The following is a 12,423-nucleotide window of genomic DNA, read 5'->3' on the forward strand; positions in this document are numbered from 1 at the left end:
AGGGCCCTGATTTCTGTCAGATGAAGGAACACCAGGTAGTCCTCTTGTTAATACCTAGGCAAGGCAACACCAACTGGCTCACTGAATTAGGATGGAGAAACATTGATAAGTTCTGATGAACTTTCCTCCATTTCTTGTTAACTATCAGTATGGAACTACTTCAGCACAAAGTTGCATGTTCTTATCTTAACAGAGCCCGCAGCGCCTGGGCGCCGCGGACTAAATAAAGCCGTAAGGGCTTAGGGGGAGGAGTTAGGGCGGGCTCTGTCTGAGATGTCCTCTGGCCAGACCATTCGCGCCTGCCGATTGGCCTCGCCGATTCCCGCCCTGGCGAAAAGGGAGCAACTGCGCGGCTCACAGTTGCTCCCTTGCCGGCAGCCTGACGCGGCAAGAGGCGCAAAGTATATTATATATGCAAATCTTAAAATAACACAGAAAAACATACTAGACTTATCAGATCACAACTAATACATAATTTCAGACAGACTAAAAGTTGTCAAAAAATAGTCTTCATGCATTTTTTTTTGTGCATTCCTCTTGTGTTCTACAGATGGACCAGAAGAGAACAAGCAGATTTCTACCGCACTGTCTCATCATTTGGAGTAATCTATGATCCTGAGAAGAAGATCTTTGACTGGACTCAGTTCCGATCTATTTCACGTTTGGAGAAGAAAACTGATGAGAGCTTAGAAAAATATTTCTACAGCTTTGTTGCCATGTGTAAGAATGTTTGTCGTTTGCCCCACTGGAAGGAAGATGGTGAGTGGGAACAATTAAGAACATGTAAACTACTAACTTAAAAGGATATGATTCCCGGGCCCCTTTCCTTAGTGCATTTTGTCTTTCCACACTGGTGCTATAACCATTGCCCCCGATTAAGCCTTTTGAGATTTCACACACTAAAATACCATAAGCATAACTTTCAGGATCTGGAAGGCTGCAGCTGAATATCATGTTTCTCTGTGGCAAAAAGGTGGACAGCCACTGATAATATGCATTACAATTGTCTGTCTGTTCACTATAATAGGGAAATGCATATATATGTGTGTGTGTGTGTGTGTGTGTGTATATGAGAGAGAGAGAGAGCGCTGAAGAACAGAAGAAATTAGATCTATCAATTCTTATATTCTTCAGACATTTTATTACTCGGGTCTCATCTCCATGTATGTAATGACATACTTTACACCCTAGAATTTACATACTCCAAAATAAGATTCCTTATAACCGACCTTACACTTTGTACAGGCTCATAGATAACAAAGTGCCCTTTATTGTCTAGCAGGAGGAAAGGAGAAAGAGGGGGCAGATGACTGAACTCTCAGGCATGAAGCCAACCAGGGCCATAGAAATGCAAGAGATGCTATAGCCAGGGGAATATAAGCAGGTCACAACTTCCTTTTGGGACAGAAAAAACAGTGTCTGCAGAGGAAGGGGCAAGGAAAATTATAAAAACCCTAGGCAGGAAGAGGAAGCTATCTTAAGCCTTAAGCTCCCTGGACATTTAAAGGGACCAAGATCCACTTATATGCCCAACAAACAGCTAATTCCACAGAAAGAGATTTTGAACACCCCCCCACACATACACACACACAAAGGCCACAGATTGACAGCCATTCCATCAATCCCTTTTGCAGTTTTGTTGAAACAGGAATAGATAACAATGAAGGGTAGAGGGTCACAGTTCTATTTCCTTGACATTACTCATTCTGTTGTTTCCCAATGATGTGCATGTTTTTTGTTAACTTGCTTTATTTCTTATTATTTGGATGCTACGAGTCTTATCTCTGTGACCATGTTAAACTCTATTCTGTCACACTTATCAAAGAGTATAGAATCACAGAATCATAGAATAATAGAGTTGGAAGGGACCTCATGGATCATCTAGTCCAACCCCCTGCACTATGCAGGACACTCACATCCCTATCGCTCATCCACTGTAACCTGCCACCCCCTTAAGCTTTCACAGAATCAGCCTCTCCGTCAGATGGCTATCTGGCCTCTGTTAAAAAATTTCCAAAGATGGAGAACCCACCACCTCCCGAAGAAGCCTGTTCCACTGAGAAACTGCTCTAGCTGTCAGGAACTTCTTCCTGATGTCTTGATGGAATTTCTTTTGAATTAATTTCATCCCATTGTTTCTGGTCCGTCCCTCCGGGGCAAGAGAGAACAACTCTGCTCCATCCTCTATATGGCAGCCTTTTAAATATTTGAAGATGGTTATCAAATCCCCTCTCAGTTGTCTCCTCTCCAGGCTAAACAGACCAAGCTCCCCCAACCTTTCTTCATATTTCATATAAATATAATAAATAAACCCCTCACCATCTTTGTTGCCCTCCTCTGGACACGCTCCAGTTTGTTTACATCCCTCTTCAACTGGGGTGCCCAAAACTGAACTCAGTACTCCAAGTGAGACCGAACCAGAGCAGAGTAAAGCAGTACCATCACCTCCCGTGATCTGGACACAATACTCCGTTTGATACAGCCCAAAATCCCATTTGCCTTTTTAGTAGTATAGGGAGAAGCAATGGTTGATATGTTTTTCCATTGAGGGTGCAAGTGAGTATGGTAGTCCTTGCAGTAGCCTAAGGCAAACAAAACACGAGACACAGAAACAAGGTGAAACATGTAAACAGCAGTGCAACAGTAGGTAGTAGGTCCCAAGACAGATTGAGTCCTAGAAATTGACTAGCTGATGGTGGCAGAAATTACCTAGAGAGGCTTGTATTGATTTTGTGAGGTAAGAGAAAGAGACATAGAGAAAATCCTGGCTCAGCAGGAGACCTGGAAAGGCAGCGTGATTTTATCACTCCTATATGGGCTGAAATGAAGACTTATGAGTCGTGTTCTTCCACAGTGTGAAAATTGTGAAATCTGATCAAGTACTGTTTTCTCTAAGGTCTTTATATCTAGAAGCAGGTGTTCCTACACAGAGAGGCAGTGTGCACCATGGGGCTCTATCTATTGGCAGGCAGGAGCTACTGGGTAACCAGTAGACAAAGTCAATGTCCCTCAGATGGCATAAAGACTGTCTTTTCCAGATGCATTTCTTCAGCTTCTTCTGTTACACAAAACCAGGAAATTGAGCTGCTGCTAAGTATCTGCAGTACATATGTTTCTCACATTCATGGCATTATTTTAATACTTTGACTGCAGTTATTATCCTTTATGGTTTTATCAGCCTATCTTTCCTTTTCCTTACCTATAGGCCCAGCAGATCCTAGCATCTATGTGGAGCCAATCACGGAAGAGCGTGCTGCAAGGACATTGTACCGAATAGAGCTCTTGCGGAAGGTCCGAGAGCAAGTGTTGAGGTGTCCGCAGCTGCATGAGCGGCTCAAGCTTTGCCGTCCAAGCTTGTATCTTCCTGTGTGGTGGGAATGTGGTAAACATGACCGGGATCTGCTGATAGGCACAGCTAAACATGGACTGAACCGCACAGACTATTTCATCATGAATGACCCTCAGCTGTCATTTTTAGATGCCTACAGAAATTATGCTCAACACAAAAGGACTGGGGTTATTGGAGCAGAAAACTTGTGCTGCCATCATCAGGCAAACTCTAAACTATATTGTTCCCCTTCATACAGTCAGGTAGAGCGAAAGCATGAATCTGCAGAGGCAGAAACAGAGAGCTGTGTCAAGCTGGTGGGCACAGGTGATGGTCTCTTACGGACAGAAAGCATCTCTCAGGATGGGAGCTGTGAAACCTTTATGTCTAAAGTCCGTGGTATGATGCCTGTTAACTATGATGAGAGTTCTTTGCCTGATTCTCTGATGTGCTTGATGTATGATGAGAAGGGCTGCAACAGTGAACACAGTTCCCTTGCCCGTGACAGTCCTAGCTGCACCGATGTCAGTAGCAATACTACCAAAATAGCCGAGGGCAAAATAGATGGAGATGAAGACCTATCTAGCTGTGATGCAGATACCACAAGAGACCCCTCCTATCTGGATCATTTGCAACTCAGCAGTGACCAAACAGAGAGTCAGAATACAGCACAAGAGCCCTTAGCCAAGGAAGCAGAGTCATCTGATAACTTTTCTGCAGAGCCCTCTGAAGCTCTCCAGCACATGGGGAGTCAGTATGCTAGCTCAGGATCAGGACCATTTGAAAGAGAAGGCATGGAAGGGGTCCTGGGTATTGGTATGTACAGCCCTAGTCTTCATGATTTTGATATCAAAGTCCACCCTGAGAAGAGGTTTATGAGCTTGTTGCATGGGAAGGGATTGGAGGAGAAATCAATGCAGAGTCAGAGCCACAGTGAAGAAGAAGAAGAGGAAGAAGAGGAGGAGGAGGAGGAAGATAATTTGGAGACAGCAGCTGACTCTGTGGGAGGTTTCGGAAGCTGTCTAAATACCTCTGATGGTGGCGAAATCAGAACTGTTGCAAAAGAGGGGCAGAAGCAGAGTTCTTGTATTCTGACCACTCTGGATGCATTCATAGAAGAAAGGAACAAGGAGCTGGTTGAATCAGCCTCAAGTGAGCCAGCGGCATCTAAATGTGATAGTGAGCCAGGGGCTGGAGAGGATGACCAGGCTGAATGTGAGAGCCTCGAGGAACACATTCCAGCCTTGCAGGAGATCCAGGTCTGCCCCCGCCATCACCATCACTCTGCACAAAGCCAGGCTTCAGCAGCAGTTCAAATGGAGTTACTTAAGTCACATTCTGTGTGCATGGAGGTGGACCCCTGGGGAGATGAAACTGAGGGGAAGAGAGATTGCCCCACTGATCAGCCCTTCTGTAGGAGTGAAATAAAGATAGAGGAGGAAGAATGTGAGCACCGAGAACTAGATAAAAGGGATGAAATAAGTCAAAATCAAGGTACTACAAGGATATATTTCTCTTAGCTTTCTTTTGTATTCCCTTGCTGTTTGCGGTTTATTTAAAGTGAAAGTTGCTTCATGACATCCTGTGTTTTTTTTTTAAATAGGGTTTATTTTAACAGATTGTTAAAGATCTTGCAAGATCTTGGCTTGTTGTGTGTCTTACAGTTATACCAGGGTTTCTCAGTCAGGGTCTCTTGAAATCCTGGGGTTTCTTGATGGCTCTAGAAGGGTTTCCTGAATGGGTGGGAGTTAATTTATTTATTTACACACACACACACACATGCACACATACAGAGAGACAGAGAGAGAGAGAGAGAGAGAGAGAGAGAGAGCGCCTCTTGTGGCGCAGAGTGGTAAGGCAGCAGGCATGCAGTCTGAAAGCTCTGCCCATGAGGCTGGGAGTTCAATCCCAGCAGCCGGCTCAAGGTTGACTCAGCCTTCCATCCTTCCGAGGTCAGTAAAATGAGTACCCAGCTTGCTGGGGGGTAAACGGTAATGACTGGGGAAGGCACTGGCAAACCACCCCGTATTGAGTTGGCCATGAAAACACTAGAGGGCGTCACCCCAAGGGTCAGGCATGACTCGGTGCTTGCACAGGGGATACCTTTACCTTTACCTTTAAAATCACTTTTCTGGGAGTACACCAGAAAATACATCTGAGTAGGATTATGAGGGCCAAACAACACATATGGGTTTTTCACAAGTTAAGGCTCCACCACAGTCTAACAGCAGTTGTGGGAAAGGGTTCTTAAAAAATAGAGAGGCCACATGGGCTCAGAATACCATTGCTGGGGCAGAAAGGGCTCCCCCCCCCCGACACACACACACTTTTCCTTTCTGGAAAGAACATGGGAAGGGGAGTTATATTTGACTGGGGAAGGCACTGGCAAACCACCCTGTATTGAGTCTGCCATGAAAACGCTAGAGGGCATCACCACCCCTTCCCAAGCTATGTACTTTGTGACAGAAGGAGCTATGACACCTACCATAGCTCAGCTTTTGCAGGAGATGGGCCTGGAGGGGGGGGAAGGGGAGGGGCCCCAGGTGAGCATGTACACAGCTATGCTTCCCAACTATATTCTGCACCATTGCACCACTTCTGGTTTTTCTCGAAGCCTGAAGAATGGTTCAGGGGTTTCTCAGCAGTAAAACGGTTGAGAAAGACTAAGTTATACTCCTTAATATGTGTTACCAGAATGAGGACGAACTGTCAACTACACCCTACCATTTAGCTTTCAGTAGCTGCTGGAATCTTGTAATTGAATTATTTAGCCACAGCTATTTTCTGTAGGAATTTGATGACAGTGCTGATTGTACCAATATGGGTTCTAGTGATTTTTAAATACACTGTCACATTATGCAATTGTGTAATTCCATGATCTAGAAGTGATTGAAAAATTATTTGAGATCTTAACTAACAGCAGCATTTGCTGTTTACCACTCTGTCTAGATTGTTATGAGAAGCTTTCTGAAGATGAAAGTAAGAGTTCCACGTTTGCCGTGCCTGAAGAGAATGATGAACTTCAAGATGTTCGGGCCCCTACCATAGCTCAGCTTTTGCAGGAGAAGACACTCTACTCTTTCTCAGAATGGCCTAAGGTGGCTTGGTAGCTTAAGTATGCATGAATAAGGGCTGTAGGTTCAGCCTGGACCAAGACCTGCTTATCACCTTATTTTTTAAAGACATAGATACACTCTGACAAGTGTCCTGATGCCTTTGAAAACATAATGTGAGAAGAGGAAATGATAGGTCTGTTTTTCAGCTTTCCCTTTTCATTATATTCTCATATTTCATTTGACATGAATGTTTATCATCACCACCAGTATTCTGTGTCTTTAACAGGTAATGTGAAAAACAGTTTCAAGTGCACATTTCTGTAGGCTTTAGTTCTTTTAAAATTTTTGGACAGCTTTGCTGAGCTTCAGGTCAAATAAGTTCAGAAGCACTGATGGGTCCTCTTGCAGGCCTGCTCTCTGCTGTCTTTTCTCTTACTGGTTGTGCAGAGATCCTGAGGCTCTGTGGTTCCCTTATTTCTATATTCCAGGCTGCAGAACACTGCAGTTGTCATGTAGAAAAATTACTATCAAGAGATAATAAGAGAGGATTGTACTTTGTGATGGGAGGATTAGCTGTGCAGATTATTCTGCTTTTTTCTTTCATTATGCAATCAGATTTTCAAAGTATAGCATCAAGACAGTGGGTCTGTGTCAGACCCCAGAGGTATAAACTAAAACCTTGTTTGATATACTCTGCATCAGGTGACCAGGTGCCCTTATCTTACACAGGCCTAAGACCCAGCACACATGTAGCCTGGTCAAAGAGTCAGATGTCAAATTACCAAACACAGGATTATTGAAACTAACTAGTTTACGAGATTTGATTCTCCTAGGGGTTATAATGTGAGTGAGGGGTTATAATGGTGAATGTGTTCAGTTTTGGGCACCACAGTTGAAGAGGGATGTAGATAAACTGACGCGTGTACAGAGGAGGGCAACAAAGATGGTGAGGGGTTTGGAGACAAAGACTTATGAGGAAAGGTTGGGGGGACGGTCTGTTTAGCCTGGAGAGGAGATGACTGAGAGGGGATCTGATAACCATCTTCAAGTATTTAAAAGGGTGCCATATAGATCAGGGGTGGTCAACCTGTGGTCCTCCAGATATACATGGACTACAATTCCCATGAGCCCCTGCCAGCAAATGGGAATTGTAGTCCATGAACATTTGGAGGATCACAGGTTGACTACCCCTGATATAGAGCAGTGGTCCCCAACCCCCGGTCTGGGGACCGGGACCGGTCCGTGGATCATTGGGTACCGGGCCGCGGCTCCTCCTCGTCCTCCTCCCTGGCTGCTGCCTCGGGGGCTGCCCTGCCACTCTGCCGCTGGCTCAGCTTTGGTGCTCTCCAGTGGCTGCCATGGCTGGGGCTCCCCCTCGGCGTGACACTGCGCATCTGCTACTGGCAGCGCCCCCCAGCAGGCGGCAGGAAGTCAAGGGCGCTGGCGGGAAAGCAAGTGGAGCAGAGGCTCAGGCGGCGGCGTCCCTCAGCAAAAGACTACCCCCCCACTGGGCCTCATTGTCAAGAGTTGACTGGTCGCCGGTGATAGAAAGGTTGGGGACCACTGATATAGAGCATTTGCTGGCAGGGGCTCATGGGAATTGTAGTCCATGGATATCTGGAGGACCACAGGTTGACTACCCCTGATATAGAGGATGGAGGAGAGTTGTTCTCTCTTGCCCCAGAGGGACGGACCAGAGCCAATGGAATGAAATTAATTCAAAAGAAATTCAATCTAAGCATCCGGAAGAAATTCTTGACAGTTAGAGAGGTGGGTTCTCCATCTTTGGAAATTTTTAAACAGAGGCTGGGTAGATATCTGATGGAGAGGCTGATTCTGTAAAGGTTCAAGGGGGTGGCAGGTTACAGTGGATGAGCAATAGAGTTGTGAGTGTCCTGCATTGTGTGGGGGGTTGGACTAGATGACCCCGGAGGTACCTTCCAACTCCATTATTTTGTGATTCTATGATTACCAATGTGTGCAATCTAATGAAGTATACCTAATTCCTTTGGCAGGATCGTGTGATCATCAATCGAATTGACAACATCTGTCATGCCATCTTAAAGGGCAAGTGGCCTTCTTCCAGCCAGCCATTTGAAATACACAATATAATGCCTGCTGCTGTGTTAGCCACTAGTACTGGTAATAGGAACAACTACTCTGAGCAAGAAGGCTCAGAACCCAGCTTTAGCAATGGAGTGATAGCTGCAAAGGTCCAAAAGGTAAATTGATGGGAGATGTTTTGGTAGATGCTTTACCTTCTGTAAAGCTCATTTGCATCACTTTTCGAACTACTGTTATAATCAGCAAACTTCTGTTCTTTAGTTGCAGGCAATTTCCTCCTTATAGGAATTAATTACACCCTTCTAGTATACGGGACCAGCTAGAGGATTCTAAACAGTGAATACTCACTCTGTCCATCTGTGACTGATGAATCCTTTGCAGGCAAAGAGTTTTCAGAACCATTTTTAAAGGATTTGAGTAATTGGATTGGAGGATTCATTTACATGTTATGAATACAAAGAGCCTGCTAGTTCTCATTTTGAGAAAGATTTGTTTGGAACTTCAAGTGAAATGCTTCTACTTTGGACCTGGTTACTTTTCAGCAAGATTGTATCAGTGCCTTCGGTAGAGGATAGTGGTGCTGGGCCAGAGGTCAAACATTTTAGCACAAACTTGTCACCTGCATGTAGCTTGAAGAGGTTTTATTATCTCAGTTATAACAAATGGTCATAAGAGTGACTTCTCTCTGCTCTTGGTTGCAAATACAGGAAGGTTTCTTGGCTCCGACATATATCAAAGATGAACAGAAGCATCAGCGACCATTTGAATTTGAGATGGAAAGAGATGCCAAGCAACGGAGTCTTGAACAGCTAGTTGCATCACATCCCCATCCTCCTATTGTGTTGAATGGCTGGAGGGATGCTGCAATGGATGTTTCAAGAGTACCTGATGGATCACATGGAAGCAACTCGCCTTTCTCTCTGAGCACAAGTATACCTAAATTAGGAACAGTGAATGCCCTACAGGGCTCTCTGGGCATGGACTTGTCTGGTATCCTTCAAGCAGGATTAATTCATCCTGTCACAGGACAGATTGTCAATGGGAGTCTACGAAGGGATGATGCTGCCATGAGGAGGAGGCGAGGCAGGAGAAAAAATGTGGAAGGGATAGACCTGATATTTTTGAAGGAGAGGAGCCTTCAGACAGGACTGCCAGTGAGTAATATTCTCCATCTCATTTCCTTTCTCTCTACACTTTCCCTTCTTTGGAGAACTATTTATCTAATGTCATGTTACGATTGATTTTGGATTTCTTACCCATCTCAATGCTCATAATAGGGAACAGTGTTTGAAAAAGAATGAAAGAGAAAATAATGAACATCATTCCTGTCATAGATCATGCCTTAACAAGGCCAAATTTCAACCTATAGAAAGGGAGCAGGCATGTTTGCATTTGTAAGAGGTAAAGCAGACAAACGGCAGTTCTGTAACTACTTACAAGTTCTACAAGTTGGTATAAGCATTTTGCTTTGCATCATTTTCTATTTTTTCTCTGTATTAATGTTTAACATGACACTTGCCAAAGATCACAAAGATCATAATTAGAAAAACTGCATATTGATATTTTTAAGCATCAAATTAGCCACAGCAGTTTTTCATCAGTGCCCCATATGAATGCTACAGCACTTTCCCAATTAGTCTGCTTGCAAGAATCATTAGACGAAGGGGCAAACCAGCAGCAGTAATGTTTCCAGAAGCTCCGAGAATAGATGTGGAACTTGCAGTTAATTAATTATGTCTAAAAATTGTTGCTGTGAAAAATAGGTTGCCTAGGAAGGGGTGCCATTTTGTATCCTTCACTCTCACATCCATGTTTCAGTTGCTCTTCCAAGAAGGGAAAGGCAACCACATTTACTAGTTGTCTACTGTTTCATATAGTCAGTTTTGTATTAAATTATTCCGAATAACCCACAAAAAGCAGCAATTTTTTAATTGTGTATTATCACAAAATCCTTCAGGAGAGGGGGCAGTCTCCATGAGGCAGTTCACTGAATTCCTTGGAGGAAGGAAAGGATAAAAACACAGATAATGTACACTAGTCAGGAACTGTGGTTTTTTTGGGGTTTTTAAAATCTGTCCTGATCCCTTTATGTAGCATGGCAGACTAGTAAAGCCTGCATAGGCTAGACAGTAGAAACACTGGAGTGTAGAAGGATTGCTCCATGCAACAAACAGCACACTATGTCAGAATATGTATTTTGTGTGTGTGAGTGAGAGTCAACCAAGCCATGGAGAAAAGGGTTGCTTTTCTATAGGGAAGAAATTAAGTTGTGCGTCACTTCATAATAGAAACTTCATCCTGGGCTTCTGAATCATTGTAGACATTTACTTATCCCTTTAATAGACTGAGTTTGGCCAGTTACACTGCCATGACAGGACAGAATATGTTCCTTCTCCAATGACAGTTGGAAAAACTGTATTATTTCAACAATAGTCTTTTACTTCTCTCTTCCCATGATATTATTCAGGAAGATCAAGCCCAGACTGTACCAAGTAATCCAAACCCTGATGGGCCAGCCATCTCTACCTCAACTCAGCAGACAGTTCCAGGCACTAATGTCCAGGCAGAGAAGATTGTTCCAAACAAGACTCTTCTGGACTGGCTGAGACAACAGTCTGATTACACTCTTGAAATTCCTGGCTTTGGCACAGTAAGTGCAAACTTTGCATCCCAATACTGTGCATATTTACTCAGAAATAAGCTCCATCTATATTCTTTCTATTACTTTCAGAATTTTTCAGACAAGCCTAAACAGAGGCGGCAGCGTTGTAAGGACCCCACCAAACTGGATATAAATTCATTGACAGGGGAGGAGCGAGTGCCTGTGGTCCATAAGGGTACAGGGCGGAGGGTAAGCAAAACCATGTTCTGTTCTTGGTCTTTTAAGGGATTTAGCACAAAATGGAAATGCAATCTTAAATTTGACACTCCTTGCCCGATAACATTCTTTTACTATACAGTGCACATGTGGACTACATATGCATAAGGAATAGCACCAAAATATTTAACAGCCAACAAATGCCTAGTAGTAGAAGAATACTGCCGCTTGCTGCTTCCCATGGTAAATAAGCTGGAGTCTCTCCTCTCGAAAAGATCTGTTGGCTGGGAAGGAGGTAGTATTCCTTCCCACAATGACCAAAACATCATCAGAAGCATTATGGGGGTAGTGACTGGGATGAACTTCAGGATGTATTCTGGGGGAAATGCCTGGTCCCAGAAACACTTGGAAGATATGGAAAGAAACTGAAGAAGCCTCAGATATCTGGCATCCTTATCCAGGGAAAGAAGGAAAAATTGAACCAATGTGAGTGGAATTGGGAAAGATTCACACTTTTCTAACTATATTCCATCTAGTTCTGCTTTGCCTACCATCTCTCCAAAGATATCATAGTAAAGAAAGCTCAGAGACGATAATAGCAAAGCCAGGAAAAAGTCAGATGGTGCATGAATGCATCATGATGCTGTGTGAAAGCAGGAAAAAATGCACTTCATACTGACAACCAAGCTGGACCAATATCCTGATGTGAAAGTAACCTGTGTGCTTTTTGACTGAGACTGCAAGGAGAAGAGGCTTAAGTCCCTTTCCCCTGCCACATTGTTTTTCTTATTTGAAACAGCTCTGAGGAACCACTGTTTGTCCAGTTGGGGAAACTGAAATGCACTGATGGCTCCTAATAGGTTTTACGCAAATAGTAGCTCCCTGAGACTATTTCACGTCAGGAAAATATTACTGGGGTTGGGGTGGCTTAAGCACCTTCTTCTGATATGCCACAGTCCCAATCTGGTTCAGGACTCTGGGACCTGAAAATTTAGTTCTGAGCACACAAAGCATCTCTCATGAAATTTGGTTTTGGCAGGCCTGAGAAGGATGCAATGATAGTGTATCATATAGTTAGGCTCTGAGTCACAAAGTACTCACTGGCACTTAGGGAAAGGAGCTGGCTATGTTTGTATTCGTTATGTATCTCTAGATTT

General features: G+C 43.9%; 1 protein-coding gene across 10 annotated transcripts in view; it reads left to right on the forward strand.

Moving 5' to 3' along the window:
• Nucleotides 1–12,423, forward strand: part of CHD6 (chromodomain helicase DNA binding protein 6) — a 128,581-nt gene that overhangs the window by 105,845 nt on the left and 10,313 nt on the right. For all 10 annotated transcript variants that reach the window (XM_077335241.1, XM_077335234.1, XM_077335242.1 and 7 more), the window contains 7 exons: nucleotides 551–759; nucleotides 3,206–4,822; nucleotides 6,278–6,426; nucleotides 8,400–8,606; nucleotides 9,156–9,602; nucleotides 10,916–11,098; nucleotides 11,180–11,299. In XM_077335241.1, the coding sequence (XP_077191356.1) occupies nucleotides 551–759; nucleotides 3,206–4,822; nucleotides 6,278–6,426; nucleotides 8,400–8,606; nucleotides 9,156–9,602; nucleotides 10,916–11,098; nucleotides 11,180–11,299 (2,932 nt within the window). The remainder of the gene's footprint in view (nucleotides 1–550; nucleotides 760–3,205; nucleotides 4,823–6,277; nucleotides 6,427–8,399; nucleotides 8,607–9,155; nucleotides 9,603–10,915; nucleotides 11,099–11,179; nucleotides 11,300–12,423) is intronic.

Source organism: Paroedura picta, chromosome 4 (assembly GCF_049243985.1).
Source record: "Paroedura picta isolate Pp20150507F chromosome 4, Ppicta_v3.0, whole genome shotgun sequence".
Lineage (NCBI taxonomy): Eukaryota > Metazoa > Chordata > Lepidosauria > Squamata > Gekkonidae > Paroedura > Paroedura picta.